At 42.6% G+C, this 18,554-nt stretch overlaps 1 protein-coding gene across 1 annotated transcript in view; it reads right to left on the reverse strand.

Moving 5' to 3' along the window:
* Nucleotides 1–18,554, reverse strand: part of DSCAM (DS cell adhesion molecule) — a 628,177-nt gene that overhangs the window by 30,947 nt on the left and 578,676 nt on the right. Inside the window, exons 30-31 of the mRNA XM_090031636.1 lie at nt 11,759–11,956; nt 4,796–5,098 (exon numbers count right to left, since the gene is read on the reverse strand). Of these exons, the coding sequence (XP_089887762.1) occupies nt 4,796–5,098; nt 11,759–11,956 (501 nt within the window). The remainder of the gene's footprint in view (nt 1–4,795; nt 5,099–11,758; nt 11,957–18,554) is intronic.

Below are 18,554 nucleotides of genomic sequence, written 5' to 3' on the forward strand. Positions count from 1 at the left end.
TATTACAAGCTATTAATTACACTGTTAGAGTTGTAGTTAATGTGTAGAGGTTTTGGAAAGGCAGTCCTAAGTCACACCTAAAATTCTGTAAAATATCAGTTTTTAAGCCTGCATTGATATTTGACAAACTTAACTCAAAATGGGAATTAGATGGCTATTCTGAAGTTTAGCCTATAAAGGTGTAAATCTTACCCTGGCTTCTTTGCTGCAGTTGGCATGGATAAGAACAAGGGAATATCGAATCTGACTTGTCCCTTCTTTCTCCTGCTTTCAAATAGGCCCAGGAACTCCCCATTGCTTACCATTAACCACCTTCAATGGGGAAGTCTACTGGTTTAAATGCTAGCGTGTTTGATAAGTCAGGTGCTGCAACTACTGGTTTTTGTCCTGAGATGTACTCAAACCTTTTAGTGGCTGAGCAAATTAATATACCTGCATATAAGGAACTCAGCACCTCACAGGCCACTCAGAAATTTGAAGGACTGGATCCTGAAGTTCCATAGTTCTCTTCATTGCATCAGGCATTGATGATAGCAACAGAATAAGGAATTGGTAGTCAAATATCTGAGTGACATGATTATCTGCCAAAAGTATTCCAAAATCTTTGACACAAGTATATCTTTTCAAATGTCTATATCTGATATTCATGCAGATCAGCAAATTTTAGTGGGAAAGCTCTCAAGCAGTTTAGCTTCAACACTTTCAGTTTTTCAAAATTTCCAGTAGGATATTCTATAAATCCCCAAACTTTTTTGGGAAGTATTTTTTGAATAACAGTCATTATTTAGAGACATCCCTACAAGCACAATTCTTGGCAGCAGACAGTTTACAAGCAATTTGACTGAAAGGTAAGGTCAGAAATTAGGAAGGTGGCAACAGAGGTTATAGACAATGACTCTGCAAGAAGGACACAGAGATGGAAAATAAGAAAATAAAAACAACATGGAAACGGACAGGCTAAAGTGCTCTTTGACATGAAAGAATGACCTTACATAAGAAAACCAGGCTCAGTGAGTATTGGCAAGGTATGGGTGCTCAGATGGTTTCATCTAGGAAGTTTAAATGTTTAAAAAATGCTACCAAATGTAAAGCAATGCCTTTTAGGTATTGTAATGTTGTTATTAATAACGTTCATGTGACTTCATCAATGTTTTGGTGAAATGAAGAAAAGTTTTCTATAGGTTATTTGGATAGTGAAAATATTAAGCTATCTGCTAGTATTCAAGAATCTCCCCACTCCAAATTTTCTTTTTCATCTCAGATGATTAAGTTGCAAAGTATCATTCATTTAAAGAATATGTTAAAGATGCATTTATTATCTACCAGCCACATTCACATTACTCCACTTCCAGTGCTGTTCCGAGTTATCAGACAAAATTGCCAAGTCACAACATAAGCTGTCCCTCTTCATAGCAAAAGAAAGTTAATGCTGAGCAAGAAAACTGACATGAATTCACGCAAGTTTACTTAATGGCCCCAGAGATTATTGCAAGTCTGCAATTCACTGGAGGGCTGTGCTGTTTTTTAAAACTTTGGAGCTTTTAGCTTACATGTGGGGACTGAATTGTAGCATACTTGATATTCTGAGGGAGTATCTACATTACTTAGAGCACGTTACAACACTTACAAACATTAACAAAGCATAAAGAATATATTTAGAAATATGAAAAGATTAGAGCAAACTATTTGTCTAAGGAAACTGTAGAACCTTTTTGTTCACTGACTGGTTAGGGCAGATTTTAATTTCTACATAGCTGTGGAATTAATTTCCCCTGAGCAAAGCAAGAAAATATTTCCCTACAATTCTTTTTTTCTGAATATGTATATAATCTCTCTACCTACCTACCGATATCTTCTCAGTTTGTATTTCCAACATGTAGCTGGATCAGAATCTGTCATTTATTTTACTGCAGAATTCCCCTATTCATCTGACAATAATCCTTTGGCATGTCACAGTAATTCCCTGGACAATCTATTACAATGTGCTTTTTTCTTTCTTTCTTTTTTTTTTGCTTTTCTTAATTTCTTGCATGTTCATCTTGTATCCTTCTCTCACAAACCCCTTCTTGCTTTCTACAATGCCTGTTCCTAGTTCACAGTGCATATCTCAAGTACTATTTGTTATGTTTCCTTCCCCTCTTCCAAACCCTCCACCCTCTTTCTGTTCTATTAGCGTGCTTATTACTTATGTTACACTTGTTCCCACAAATGCTTTATACATATATAATCTGCTCTGATACTGATCCACACAGAACTTACTAAACCTAACATTACAAATAATGCATTTGTAATACATTTAAAACACAGTGGATGTATTGGCCCTTGGTAGATGTACAAGTGAATGCACAAAGGGATCTGATGAGGGATCCCACAATTGCACTGCCCGCCATGCCACACTTGCATGGCAAGAGGCAATTGTGGGATCTTCATCAGATCCCATCATGCCTTACTGCCTGTGCAGGGGGAGTCTTGGATCATGATCCTGGGCTCCCCCTTCACTGGCAAGTAGCATGCTCCCACAGCTGGGAGCCCCATCAGCTACTGGGGCTTCCAGGGCACACCACATACTCCTGTGGCTTGGAGTCCCGTGAGCTGACAGGATTTCCAGGTGCAGGGGCACATGGTGTGCTTCCATGGTTGGGAGCCTGTAACAGGGAGCCAGGGGAGCCTATTATTTTGAGAGAGAGACTGTAGTAGAAAGGGCCCCAGACAGCTGAACAGGGGTTAGCTGCAAGAGGGAAGGCGGCAAGGGAGTAACTGCAGCCTGGGCTCAGTAAGCTGCCCATCAAGCTGGGAGGACAAAGTGCCTGACCAGAAGAGGAGAAGCTCAGGAGATATAAGCTTGAGTTCCTGAGAAGAGGGACAGTGTAGTGGAGAAATGAGTGGCAGAAGGGCAGTGTAGTGGCCAATGAGTGGAGAAGAGGCTTCTGCAGCAGCATGGTGACCCTGGCAGAGCCTTGTATGCTTATGTAAAACAGTTGGTTTTCATTACAAGTTTCAGTTTTACCAGAGGTTGGAGCAGTGGCTGAATGGGAGGATAGAAGGCCACACAGGGGTGCCAGGAAGGCGTCCCAGGGCTCTGAGCCCTATCTGGGCAGGCCAAAGCCAAGAGGGGCAGATCCTGTGTGACATAGGGGTAAGTTCAAGCTGAGAGGTCCAAGGGTCAAACCTGAGAGAGGAGCCAAGGGCCAGATCCAAATGAGATTGGGCAGGCCAAGGGCCAAGAGGATCAAGCACTGAACCCAAGAGATGGGTCAGTGGCCAAGGGGTGATCCTGAGTGAGACAGGCCTGGCACTGAGACAGCCAAAGGCTAATCCCAGGTGAGACGTGCCAAGGATGGAGAGGGCCAAGAGCTCACCCCGGGTGAGACAGGTCAAGGGCCAAGAAGGCCAAGGGCCAAACCCAAGTGAGATGGGTCAGGGGCCAAACCCGGGTGATTTGGGCCAAAGGCCAGACCAGGCTAAGGCTTGAAAGCTGGGTCAGAGGAAGTGGACATAAGCTGGCAGTCTACATCAAGAATAATCAGCAGGCTAAAATCAAGAGGGCTGAGTTCTGTATAAGCTGGTTCATAGATCTAAAGTGACATCTGTGAGGCATGGGTGTAGCTATGGGGGCCATAGGAGGCCACAATTAATACCCCTAAGTTGACTTAGTGTCTGAGAGCAAGACTAGTGCTAGCTGGGCTTGAGAAGTAGAGGGCGAGGTGAACTGAGGCTCACTTCAGGGTCCTGGGCAGCCTCTGGAAGAAATACAATATACATCAAGGTGTGGCAGATGAGTCAACCAACGGAGGGTTTCCTGAGGAGCTGAAGTGAGGCCGGGGAGCTTGGCCACCAGGGGGTATCATGACAACCCTCAGGGACCAGGAGCTGCTACAGAGCCCCATCAGCTGATGGAGGTCCCAGCTAGGGGAGCTTGCTACTTGCTGGTGCAGGAATAACCCTTGATTAGCTAGTTAATCACGTCTTAAGTGTAATGTGTGCCAAGGGCCGTAATATTACAAGTAAAATGAATTTAAAATGTAGTTAACACAATGGATATAATTAGGAAACAAATATCTTAATGAGTTTTTACTGTGTAAATGCTTCTTAAACAACAACAGTTTTCCCTGTGCCATGTCATGCATTGCCCAACCTAGACTACAAAATTTTCACAGAAGGTAGAATAGATTATGGCATAATAGGTTGAGGAGCATCATACATACCTATGACTCTAAACAGATAAGGGTGTCACTAAAAATAATGTTTTTTTTTTTTATTTCTATGAAGCAGAACTGAGACTAACAGGCACCATCAGTTTTCACCAAGGGTTTCAGATACTAATAGCTTGAGATGCATTTATGTTAGTAACCTAGGGGTAAAAGGCTCCAGATCCTATTAGCACTACACAGTTCCCTTGATGGGGGGTTTTTTCCCTGCTTTTGTTTTTCCCGCTTTTTGACAGAATTATTTACATATTCATGACGAGGACATTGTACAACAGATCAGTGACATCACTGAGAGGTACTGTATCTGTTTGCAACCAATTTTAATAAAGGTTTGGGGCAATCCTTTGAAATGAGTGAAAGACTTCTACTTTACCATTTTCCCACCAATATCTGCATACAGGGAAATAAAATTACACTGAACATAACATGAGTTATGATGAAAATTGATTATTTATTCCATAAAAACTTACTGGAAATACCACAAACCTCTTTTTCCTTCATTACATTTTACCTCATTTTGTTAACCGCGCTATGCATTTGGTGAAATTCTCATCCTAAGAAACAAAATGTTAGCCGAGTGCCCTTACCTGGCCGATGTGCCTTTGGAACTGCCATGTTCATCACACGCCCTCCATCCTGAGGTTTAGGGGGTGATGCAGTAAACCTGCAGATCCCCGATTCTGATGGTGTGCTTGAGGTCAGACTGTCTGTGTACTCATTAGTCCCTGCCGTTAACTGTTCTGATGATGTGTCTGATATAAAGCATTCTGTGATGGTGAACTTGGCATGTCTCAGCTGCTCTTCCATCTTAGCATGCTCGTAGGCTCTTGCTAACTCTTCGTAAGTAGAGGAGGCACTTTCTGTAGACACCATACTGCTTCTTGCTCTATCTAAACAGCCAAAACAAAGAGATATAGATCAGCATAGTCATTTCCAGGAGCTAAACTGAGGACATTACAGTGTATTATTCAAGAAAATGTTGCAAAGATGATTTACCTGAGTCTACTTCATTATAAATACCTGGTAGTTATTTAGTTTGGATAGTGACATAATAATTATGGGTTATTCTAATTAATTTAGCAGGAGTTCTCATTAAGTAGCATCACATAAATCAGCACTGACTGAGTCAGTAATTCAAATGCTTGGCTGGGGTGGCTTAGATGCAAATGATCCTGTCTTAAGAAGGATGTTACACTAAATGACTTTCTGAGGTCCCTTGCAGCCCTATTTGTATTTGATTCTACATCTAACAGAAAATCTTTATTCCATGGGAAATATGACACTTTTTCACATTTTAAAAATAAATTACTTTACTTTTAAAAATGAAGTTAAAGCTTGCAGTGATAAAAATCCTCTGTTTATCCTCAAACCTGATCCAGTGTAGACACACGAGGACCATTCTGACAGGACTTCAGACATGTTTCAGAAGGAGAGAAACAATAATTCATTTTCTGTACTCATTCAGCCCTTGGCTTTTTGTTGAGAACATCAGCAAAGGACAAACATTATGGCAATGTTTTTGTGATGGGGATATTTCTCTATCAGGAATCAAACTAAGGGCATAAACTCCCTTTGCATAGAGCAAGCAGCTCCAAAAAGGTAATATATTTTGGTCATTACCAGTCTGATATTCTAGTGCATTTTACAGCACTGCTAAAATCAATTATTGCTTCGCCTTTAATTTTAATGGGCAAAGACTTAAAACATTTATATCCTAGAACTGTCTGTTTTCTATCCTGGAGACATAACTTCCCTTTAAACACGCACTATTACGCATTAAGTTTTAATTAGACTTTGGTATATTGTAAAGCATGCCTCAAGTGCAATGCCAAGCACTCAAAAGTGAAGCAGAGAAGAGGATTCTACTTAATAAAGTGGAAAAGTTTGTAGAATGTTATACATTTTCATTGCCGTATGTACGAACTTCAGAGAATTTTAGAAATTTAGGTTTCTCTAGATTTTGTATAATTTTAAGCCTATTACTGATTCTCATTAAAAAGTAATAACCATAATTGTTAGTTTATAAAAATGACACTACCATATTAGTTAGAGGCAACTCTGTGGTCACTAAGGCTAAGTACTGACAGTCAAAAAACCCAAAGCTGAATTGATTGAATCTTTGCAGGTTAGTCTAAGCTGTGTAGCCTGAACCAATAAAAGCAAGTAAACAGACATTCACTTTTGATTCCAGAAATGCAGACACGTGCCTATAGTAGCTCAGGCCAGGCCAGAAGCCAGGGGGCCCTAGAACAGGCTTCCCTGCTCTGCAGGAGTAGACAGCTTGGGTCTTGGCTAGTCTGTGTACCCTACGAGGGGGACATTTGCAGGAGAGATGCAAAGCATCCTGGGATGATGGAGGACTGTGAATTAACTTGAATGTGGAGCGGATCTGGGACAGAAGTTCAATAAACATATTTAACCTAAATCAGTTAAATCTGATACTACATCTATCCAGGTTTATCTTAAACTGGTTTAGGCTATTTTGAAAGTGGTGTATGCGAACTGAACTTCTGTTGTGTTACAGATTTGAACCAGTTTTTGGTCACTTATACCAATTTATGTGTAATTTCTGTCCCTAGCTGTATAAGCCTTTAACTTTTTTTTTATCATGTCCTAACAGCTTGGCTGCAATTTTCATTCCACACAATGAGAAACACACCTTCCACTTAAACGATATACATATCATATTAATTTCATTTGATTAGAAATATCATAGAATCATAGAAGTAGGGTTGGAAGGGACCTTGTAGATCTTCAAGCCCGACCCCCAGCCTGGGCGGGAGAAAAGACTGCACTCAAATGAGTCCAGCCAGGTAGTCATCAAGCCTCTTCTTAAAGATCCCCAGGGATAAAGCTAGTCAAAAAGCAAGATTTCTGGTTTACAGGAAATTTCAGCTCTTTTTTCTTTTCTTTTTTTTTTTATTCGGTGGGACTAAAGCCAGAATGGTTAAAATTTTCTGGTAAAGTGGAAGATCCCTGGAACATGCAGCTTCTCAGTGAATAGACATTCTTGTCATTTCCATAGACAGTACCAATAGCCACAGTGGACTGTCACATCTGTTCTACTGCCAAGGATTTACAGTTTCCTGCACCCCAGGGACAGATCTGTCAGGAACCCAGGCAGTGTTTCTTTGGAATTTTGCTCAACATCCAGTGAACATTCATTCAGTAACATGTGCTTAGAATGAAAAAACAATCAGGCCCGATGAATTGGCCTTTCTGGATTAAACTTTTTTCATCAGAAAATTTCTGACCAGCTTTAATTAGGACCAGCCTAGATGAAACTTTTGTACAGCTGTGGGGACTTGTTTCACTAAATTTAAAACCTACTCTGGGAAAATTCATGGAATGCGAAGTTCTGTGCCTCTATGACACAACCTGGCTTACATTTGGATATCTGAATCTAAACATTGAAAGTTAATCAAAACTGGTAACACTTCATATATAATTTCATGTACTGATTCTGAAACATAGCTATGCTATGCTTGGTTACATAATTCAATACTCAACTGTTTAAACATTCAAATATTAGTTTTATCAACCTGTCTCCATGCCTTCCTTAGGAATCAAATAGCATTGTATACATACTGTTTGGTTACCAAAACCCTTTCTAGAGTGTATCATTCTACGACAAAGCTTTCCATAATACTTTGATTTTAAAATAGATTGTAATTCTCACATAAAATCCAGCATATGTTAAAGAGTAGATATTAAGTTGTAAAGTATCCGTGAACCATGCTTGTAAAATCATCCTTAAAATTTGCTAACCAAAGTAGTGAATCTACTTCCCTACCTTTTAGCATGATAAATGCCCCTCCACCCCTTAACGATGCTTTACGTGTTCATTAAATAAAATTACTTGGGTGACTGGGATATGTGATAAAATTTTCACAAACTAGAATACCCTTAGCAAGATTTTCTAAGGGAATTCTAAAAGAATTTGCAGAGATGGCCAGATCCAGATGAGCATGAATGTGCAGTATGTGGCCCTGCAGACCCATCTACAGTGCAGGGTTTTCTTGACTCCGGGAGATCCCAGGATCAAAAAAATCTGTGCCTTAATGAAGTGGGGTGGTGCACATGGCAGCTGCATGTGCCACCCAAAACCGGTGCCTGACCTGCTGGAGCCATGCCTTGGTTGCCAGCCAGGCTCCCTGCTGCAGGATTGCCATGGCTGCAGCTCCCTGAGGCCCCCAGGTAAGGCTGCTGGGGCCACCACAATTGTTGGCTCTAGCCTGCCCTACCCCACTTGGGGTGACCTGCTGCTCACCAGAGCACACGTGGCATGGGCATTCCCTGGGTACAACTAGCAGTGGCACAAGATGTGCTGCCGTTAGTTCATAGATTTCATAGACATTCGGGCTGGAAGGGACCTTGGAAGATCATCGAGTCCAGCCCCCTGCCCCAGGGGCAGGAAGTCAGGTACGGTCAAAGTTAGTTGTTCGTGAGGAAACAAATGGCTACATTCGTTTGGACCCAGCCAACGAGATCTACCCTTCTTGCCAAAGAATGAAAGCAAATATTACTAGAAATGAAGAGATCTGCTCCAAAAATAGAATGTGTCTTGAATTTGTAATTGGCTAGCTTTAACGAACTCATTCATTTTTATCTATCATATAAGTTGCATATATTTTTATTTTGCTGTTCTAATGCTGCATCTTATAATAACAAAAGCAATGTTGACCAGATAGCCCCAGTATTAAATGCTAGACAGCATTTATGCGAAATAACAAAAGGTGCGAGTTCTTAAAAGATAAGAGCTCAAACTTGCAAACACTACTGGGCACAATGGGCAGGGGCTGGCAACATATGGCCTAGGGGGTCACATCTGGCCTGTGGTGACCCTGGATCCAGCCTGCACAGCCACAGGACTTTGCTTGTGTCCGTGCCTATGCTGGGCCTGAACAGTAAGGAGCTACATAGAGGCCAAGAAGCTGAACAGTAAGGAGCTACACAGAGGCCAGTGCCACTGCTGCTTCTCTCTGCACCTTTTTCCTCCTTCACCTCCACAAGCAGCAGGAAGATTGTAGCTTCCAGCTGGAGGAAAGCTGTGTTGAGGCCAGGTTGGACGGAGAGAGTGGGAGGGAAGGGGGTGCGTGGGTGCAGCATAGCACCACAGCTGAGAAGCAAGGGGCTGGCAGAAGCTAAAGCAGCACAGGTGCAGCTGTCTGGTTCCAGCAGGGGCACAGGTAAAGTTCCCCCTCACTGCTGATGCATTGCTCACACCATCCAGCTCACATTATCATAGAAAATTATCACTGAAATGAGGGTGGAAGCAAGCTCAGGAGGTCATCTAGTCCAACCCCCACATTTGGGAGAAGCTGGCTTGTTTTGGCCTGTGGATTGAAAAAGGTTGCCAACCCCTGCAACTAGGCATATTGCTTACTCTTCTGAGAAGGCCAGTGCAGGTTAGCAGGCTATACTTGGCATTCAACCACTTCTGAAAATGACATTATTTTCAAGCATGCCTAAATATGGATTTAGGGGGCACATCCCTATGACCGGGAACATATGTTTCCCGGGGACAAATAGCAGTGACACATATTTGTGCCGCTGCTAGTTGCTTCCAGGCACATCCCTACATGTGGGCTCTGGTGCATGGCATATTGCCTCAGGTGTGGTAGGAAAGGCTGGGGCCAGCATCTGGGCTGACCCCAGCAGCCTTATCTGTGTGTCCTGCGGGCCTCCTGGAGCTACAGAGGTGGTGGAGCATGGCCTGTAGCCAGAGTGTGGCTCTGGCTGACTGGGCTCTGGTTTCAGGCAGCAAACACTGCAGCCATGTGTACCGCCTTGCTTTTTTTCTGCTGCAGCTTTTTCAGATACCAGGATTTCCTGGTATCTAATTTTGTCACTGCACTGAAAATGTGCAACATGGCGAACAGAATCACAAGCTCCATGTGCATTTCACAGTGCCTCAACAAGCTTTGAGGCACCACAAACCACATATTCCTGCTTGTGGGAATGTGGCCAGGGGATCAACTTCAACATTTTTTTCAAAAACCTCACTGCAGAATTTGTAGACTAAGACAAGTAAGCTGCCTGATTTTTTTAATTCAGAGAATACCTTGATTAAGACAAGCAAGCTGCTTGTTTTTTTTTATTCAGAGAACAACTAAATTAAAAAAACCCCTCATATAATTTAAGGCAGTAAAATACTATTTGTACATAAGGCTTTGGGTGCCTGTGTCTTCTGGAATCTGGCTTCTCTGGCTTTATCCGGATGCATCACCGCTGATCCATCTATGGTGCCATACACTGCACATGCAGGCATTCCCTATGCTGCTATCTTGCAACACTGAGCGGGGGGGGGGGGGGGAGGGAGGGAGGGGGAGATCCCAGGGTCAAAACAACCCATACTGAAAAAAGCAGGGTGGTGCATGTGGCAGTAGCATGAGCCACCCAATACTAGAGCCATGTTCCGGCTGCTGCTTAGGCTTCCTGCCATGGCTACAGCCCCAGGAGGCCCCCAGGACCACCGGTAAGGCTGCAGGGGCAAGCACAGTTGCTGGCCCCAGCCTCCCCTACCTGATACGGGGTAACCTGCCACACGTCAGAAAACATGTGGGACAGATCTTGTGCCACTGCTACTTGTCCCCAGGAAAACAAACATCCATGCCCACACCAAGGCACCCTCTGTGACTTTCCTTATATATCCTACACTTTGCCTTGTTGAACTACAGGTAGTTCCTTTTTGGAAACCTGGAGTGAAACAAAGAATTTACCCTCTTATCAAATACAAAGCAAAATATTTTTTCTCATTTGTAACCTAACTTTGGACCAGCTGCATGCCTTTTTCCTGGATAACTTGCCATAACTTACCTACTTATATATTTGTCACTATTTCAATACAGAGCAGAAATATACAAAGCTTCGTTTTCTAGCCCCACAGCTTCCTTATTACTTGAGAAATTAACAGAGATAGTATTAAGATTGAAGACATAATTTTATATTTACTTTCCCTCTTTTGATCATTTAGAGAGATGAACTTAAAAAAATGGTTGTTTCCCAGGAAAACAGGGTTTAGCTGATCCAAGACTTGTCATTTTCAATGAGTGCTAGATTGAGCCCTTACTGAGGTTTTCTCTTTAACTTTTTCATCTTAGAATCAAATCCCTTTGGACAAATTACACCACCATAAAAATTAAAATTTTACCTCGATGTTGCTCAAAGCTTAAAACCATTCCACTTTTAACTTGGCTATTTTCCTGATTACTAGTACTGCCACTTCTTGGCCAGTGTCATTTTATGCAGCAAATTTTTATACCTTTTCCTGAGAACTCAGGAAGTACACAATTTTTGTGACCATAAAAATGACCTACAGATGAACCATCAAAAGCCTCTGGAGTCTCAGTTTGCAGTCACGTGCAATATTTTTGTTAGCATAATTGGCAGGTGCTTGCATACTCAGTAAACACTGCACTTAAATAGCACATTTAAGAAAAAACCCTTATTTTAAAAGAAAAAAGTTTGCTAGTCAGAGCACCAAATATAGTAACTCATCTTGGGTATAACTGTCCTGTCTTTGCTTTAGAATGCCACAAAAATTATACCTGTATCCTGTGAGGGACTGACGCTGTAGCTGTCACTTTCTTTGTCCACTGATCCTGCAGCTCTGGGTGTTGGCAGCCTCCAGTCTGTGGTGAGGGTGTGGGCCGATATGGTGGGATGGGGTCTGTTGAGAGTCCATTGACTAGCATATCTGTTGCGAGCTGTGGGGCCAGTTTTTGCACTTCTTCTTGTGGTAGGATCTGGGATTGACAAAATAGAAAATCTTTGCCGATAGATTCTTAGTTGAAAAATCACTAGCTAGCAATATAGCTAGCACTCTCCAAACCAGGACATTTTTAGCCCCACAAAAACTACATCTTTATAAGACCGCAAATGTAATACATACTTAGGAATGACCAAGTAAAGGATACAGCTAGTCTCCAACTGGTATTAATCCTCTTTCACTTGTTATCACTTCACCTGACTCAGAGAAGCCCATCCTCCACCTTAACTTTGTTCCATTCCTCATGCAACATGTATAAGTGTATGCAAAGGTTAAGGTGACAATTTGCCAGAAGATTATATAATCTCATTATCTGTTCCAGGGACCTAACGTAATAGCAATACAGTATATACTACAAGAAGATTCACTACAAAAACTCCTCTATATGTATTACTTCTGATTTGGACCAACATGCTTATTGATCATGAATGTTAAAGGTATAGTTTATCTTAAAATCCTCCAAGTTCCAGCAGCAATTATGGCAATAAAATCTCTTACGGGGTAAAAAAAATTGAAATCACTCCAAATACTTCTTTAAAATAATAAACACTCCATTACTTATTTAGGGACTACAATATACTGAGGCTTTTCTGCTCTAGAGAAGACTCATCCAGCAAAAGGAATACATATTAATTAACCACTAAAATGTCTTTAGGCTCTGTTGACAAAATTAATACAGTTGGTGCCAAAGAAGAATTGTATTCCATAATAAGCCATGAGGAAAGGAAAATCTTTATTTGGTAAATGGAGAGTCACTAAATCAGATGTGAAAAATTGTTTGTGAAGTTTCTATAAACTGTGGAGAGTATTAAAAAACAGAAATAGAAACTTATAAAAATGGCAGTACTTTGACATTCTGATGGCAAAGCTGTTTTATATATTACATGAGGATAGGATATTTTTACAAAAACAGTTATAAGGATAACACTATACAAGAATAGATAATGGTTCAAAGTATCATTCATGAATCAGCTTTCCCAGTATGAGATTTACATCCTGTTATGTCTCTTAGTGGTACATAGCTGTTAGGGTTGTGCAAAATGGCCCATATTTGATTCGGATTCAGATATGGCCCGAATTGGGGACAGTGATTTGATTAATTGATTCAGATCACTGTCTTGATTTGTTTCAGCCGAATCCGAATATGAAGATTCAATGCTGATTTGGAGAATCAGCGATTCAGCCATAGACACAGCTTTAAATGTTTTTTCTATATACCTCGAGGTACTAGGCGCAGCTTGTGAATGCTGTGATGCTGGGGCAGATGGAGCATTCCGCAGGAGTGCAGGGGGTCCCCCATGTGTTCAGTGGTAAACCCAAAGGGGACCCTAATCTGCCGCCAAGCATGTGGGGGGGCCCCCCCCTGCACCTCCGCAGCTCAGCAATAAGCTATGGGGGGATCCCAGGTGTGCCCCCAGACCCAGGAGGTGCCAGTTGTGGAGCCGGGGAAGGGCCCCCAGTGCATTCTCTGGCAGACCCAGAAGTGGATCAGAAGTGCTTCTGGTCCACTTCTGGGTTTGCTGCCAAGCGCGCTGGGGACCCGCCCACACTTCTGTGGGATGCTCCATCCACGCCACCATCTCAGCATTCACGAGCCACCTGGTACCCTGAGGTATGTAGAAAAACATTTAAAACTGTGTCAATGTCCAAATCGTTGAATCTTTCTGAATCTCTCTGAATTGATTTGGAGGGTTCCAATTTGATTTGGAGAGATTAGAGGGTCTCCTGATTTGATTCAGATTCAGAGATTCAGTCACTGAATCAGGCCGAATATCCACTGAATTGAATCAGTGACCGAAGCTTCGCATACCCCTAACAGCTGTACCACCTCAAGGAGAAGAAACTGAGACACTGCTATACCGTTAGTGGATGACTTTTACTTTGGTGACAGACAAGGTCTGCTGGATTGTGCATTGAGAGGTAGAACTTTGTCTCAAACCATTTCCCATTCCTCTGACCACAAGAGCTACTCTCTCCACAACACGGTGAACTGTAATTTGATGTGGTGTGGATTGGTGAATGAGACGGTAGTTGGTTTCTTCTTCTATGAAGCATTGTAAGGAGGGTAAGCCATACTTCTCTCCTATGAGGTTTGGGGTTTGAAGTTGCTGAGTTACACATTCTAATTGAGCAGCAACCCCACTGAAGCCAGTGGAGCTACACTGGTAAAAATCAGTGGAGCTACACTGGTATGTAAATGGAGACTTGGGTCCTTTGTTTTTACCTAATCGATCAGTAGACTTTGATAAATGGATTCTGATGGCTGTGTTGGACAGTGGTAATCAGTAAACCATTTGAAACATCCAAATAGTACATTTCTGAGTTAAATCTAATAAGTCATTGAGTTTAATCTAGTCACAATTTATCCCTTAGAGCAGTGGTATTCACCTTCGTAGCCTCCAGGCACCCTTCCATGATTTTTCTGAATCTGATAGCACCCCTGGTGAAAATCACTGAGCAACATCTAAATTCAGAAAAGATCTGGGTGGGAGCCTTGAGGCTTAAGAAGTTGAGAATCACTGATCCAGCTGGTGGTGAGAGCAGGACCTCACCCTGCTGTATCTTTTTCTTTCTACTGTCTGCCACTCCCCACTCTTGGTCTGTATCTCAGGGGTGAAGGGCAGCCCCTGCTACTGAGTATGGTCTCACATGTAGGTGACCATTAACCCCCCAGCCCCTCACACTGGTCCTAGGAGCATGGAAGGAGTGGAGCGGACAATCTTGGCTGCAAAGCATGGCTCCAGGTGCCTGCCCACCTGCTTGCGCTGCTGGAAGCATGGGGGCCAGGGCCAGCATAGGCACTGTCTGGGGGTGGGGAAGGGTGGAGGAGAGTGGCAGCAGTGGTGGCAATCCTCAGAGAAGAAGATGCAGGCAGCTCTGTATAGCTGGTAACGTACAAGCAAGGTCCGAATTTTGGGGGAGCTTGCGATGGCTGAGCTCTGCTATAAGAGATGAGAGCCTCACCTGCAAGATTTGAAAATCATAACCTGAGGGGGTCACTTGGGTGAACTTGTTAATCAACGAATTGATTTAAATTAGTGTAAATGTACCCTAAAACTCCCCCAAGAGTCAAAGTGTAATTTGAACCCTGGGTGCAAGGCAGTAAATGGGGGAGGAGAACATCTACCTTCTCACACAAGAAATGGTGATACAGCACCTCTAACAAGATCTCATGGGATGCCATGGGACCCCAGCCTAGAATCTTTACTGCCTTAAAGGATTGCAGGCATAGGCAGAAGTCAAAGCCTTGCTTCCTTTCACCCTGTGCCAAGGCCACCAACCTTGCATTAAAAAGTCACTGGGGGTTGCAATACTCAGTTATCCCCCCGCAACCTTGCTGATCTGGGGAAAGGCAATGAACAGGGGGTTTAACTCCCATAGGTTTGGGTTTGATGATGCAATCAAGGTCTGAATGACTACTGTTAGGGTGACTGAAATGTTTGCTGGCATTGAGTTGATACCTGACAGGTTTTCATTAAAATAGTAATGGATTCTTGAAGAAAACTCTCCTTGCTATTGCATAAATTTGTTACACTCCTCAGTTCAGAAACTGTTCTTGCAAGTAATGCAAGCAGTAGCAGTACCACATGGAAAAGATTTACAGCAGTACTAACAACATAGACTTCCCCCACTTAGAGCCAGTTCCCAACTGTGCCTGCTGTGAAAAGTTACCCCTACGGCCATCACAGAGGGAAGGTGATTCAAAAGCACCCAGCTCAGGAAGTTTTGCTGGGGAAGGGGAATTCCCAAAGGTTATCCTGTTTATGGTGATCCCTTGTACACTGTTAGAGATATCACTCCACAGTGAATGACCCCTCTGGCATGGTCACAGAGCCATGAGTTCCTCTATAGCCTTGGCAGACCCTTGAGGAACGGGTGAACTTTGGACCACTGTACTTCTCTGTAAAGCGTTCAGCTCCTGCTTGCATGAGCTTTGTATGGCAGCAGTATTTGAATCCATATTTGCAGTGCTCTGTTATCTTTTGAGTCATTACTCTAGTACAACTTAACATGTCTATCTATGGTCTTACTATCATCAGCCGCGTGTCTTTCTACCAGAGTCCTTTTTCTGTTTAGTAATGTTCCCAGATCTGGGAAGCTTCACGTGGCAGCTACCCAATTCAGAGAATCTGCTCTCAGATAGCTCAAAAAAGAACAAATAAGTACATAATATATATGACTTGGGTGCCTGTCCTCCTTAAAAGGGCTTAAAGTTTTTCATTGTTTACTGTGCAGTAACTATGTAGTACATTGCTGTAACACAACAGTCTCTAAGCCAGAAAATGCAGCTGTCAATGAGCACTATGCAATACCAGGCCGTGTCTGCAAAATTCCACTCCTATCCTCATAATGTGTGAGTACCATCCTGAATATGTCTACAATGCAGAGAAGCAAGGTAAATCAGCCTGCACCAAGATTTATGCTGCCAGCACCTAGCCTGCTCTCAGTATCCAAGCTACTTTATGTAAAATTAGATAACATAACTCTACACTGCTTTGTAGTCTGCAATGTGGATGAACCTTCAGAGCAGGAGGTTACATGGTGGTAGAACAGAAGAAACCTTCCCCCTTCCCTAAAGCAATGCAGGTGCCAAGCAAACTCTTAGAACTTATGCTACCCAGGTGCAAAGGATAGAAGAGTCTTGTTCTATACCAGATTCCTGCTCCTGGACAGGAAAGTATCAAATAGAGCATTTCTGCATAGGGGAAATAAAACTTATTGTGGGTGGTACACTGGTCATTCCTTTGCTAGCTTCCCTTTCCCCTCCTCCAGTCCCCCACAAATAAAAAATTACATTTTGAACAACTTTGTGATAACTTAAAATGGCTATTTTGTGGCTTTCGTGGCAATCACACACCAAAATTATATATGGCACAAGTGGGCAAAATATGGCCCGTGGGATGGATCCAGCCTGCCACTTGATTTTTTCTGGCCTTCAGGTGGGCAGCGCAGGCAACAGCTCTGACTCTGGCCTCTGCTGGTGCCATGGGAGATGCTGGATGGAAGCAGCCCCACTCGCCCACCTTCCCCACATCATGCAACAGCCTGGGAGATGGAGGTTGGCCCATCCAAGACTTGTGGGGCTGGACTCCATCTCCCAGGTGCTGCAGGGGATAATGGGCAGAAGCAGCCATGCATACCTGCCTAACACCATGCAGTGCCAGCAGAGGCTGGAGCTGGAGGTGCTGCCCATCAGCAGAGGCAGGGGTCTGAGTGTGGCTCACCTAGGACTTGCTGTGTGGTTCTGGGAAAGTGGGTAGGTGGGCTGCTTCTGCCTTGTGTCCCCTGTGGCACCTGGAAGATGCAGTTCAGCCCCACAGGCCCTGGGTGAGCTGCACTTGACCTGCGGGGCTGGACTGCATCTCCCAGGCACTGCAGGGGACACTGGGTGGAAGCAGCCCCTCCTGCCCACCTGGCACCATGCAACACGCCCTGGCAAGCTGTGCTCAGGCCCTGGCAGCTCCAGATGCCATGTGGTATTGGGCAGGTGGGCAGGGCTGCTTCTGCCCAGCGGTTGTTGGGGCCCAAGTACAGCTCATCCAGCCTCTTCTTGCAGGTGATGAAGTCTGGGCATGGGCCTCTGAGCTATCCCATCCTGTCCCACCATCAGTAAGACTGCTGTCTTTAGCTTTATTTCTAGAGATACCTAGAGTAGCCTCAAATATAACTTAAAATAGTTGAGAAATGAAATCCATTTGATTGTACTAATCTAGTCCTCAAAAAATAATTAATCATAACTGAAAATCACAAGTCTGAAGTGCAGCAGTGCCAATACTAGAACAGTAAGAACTTTTAAGACTGAAGTGCGAATGAAGTTGTGGGGGGGAGAGTTTCCAATTAAATCTGCTTAGACTTAGCATGATGAGCTACAGAGCCAGAAGCAGTAATATCCACCAAGCTTCCTGACTTAACTTCTTCTGAAACCTTTAGTAAATCAAGGTGTTTCTATATACCCTGGAAGTTGTCAATATGCTTTTGTGTTACCAAATTTATGCTATCATTTATGCTAAATAATGAATTTCGTATTTCTAATACATATACCTTAAAGTCAATGAACCATTTCCATTAATATTGATACAGAACATATTTATAATAGAGCAGAAGAACAATGTATTATAATAATATATTAATTTATTTTACTATTTTAATCTATGTAAGATTAATTCAGCATGGAGATTTCTGGGAAAACTGATTTAACATAATAACTAAAGCTATAAATGTAATATTTTCAGAATGCAATAATCAAAAAAATTGCCTCTCATTTCTTAGCATATTAGGACAACCACATTTAACTGTGAAATTCAATAAAGATTGATTACTGGGAAATAAATATATGTTAGCTATTAAAACCTATTAAACTAATTAGACTAATCTACTCAAGTAAAATCTAGTGCAAGTTTTCTTTCAGAATATTTAAGTCTGAATTACTTCATATTACAGATACACTTTACAATACATAGGAAAATTTTACCTATTGAATCATAATGGCCACGTTTCCACGAGAAATTGGCCTGATACTACTGCGCAGTAGCATTGTATGGCAACAACTGCGATGTGATGTTACTGTGCTGTGG

The sequence above is a fragment of the Crocodylus siamensis genome, chromosome 1 (genome assembly GCF_052110815.1).
Source record: "Crocodylus siamensis isolate JL-2025a chromosome 1, ASM5211081v1, whole genome shotgun sequence".
Lineage (NCBI taxonomy): Eukaryota > Metazoa > Chordata > Crocodylia > Crocodylidae > Crocodylus > Crocodylus siamensis.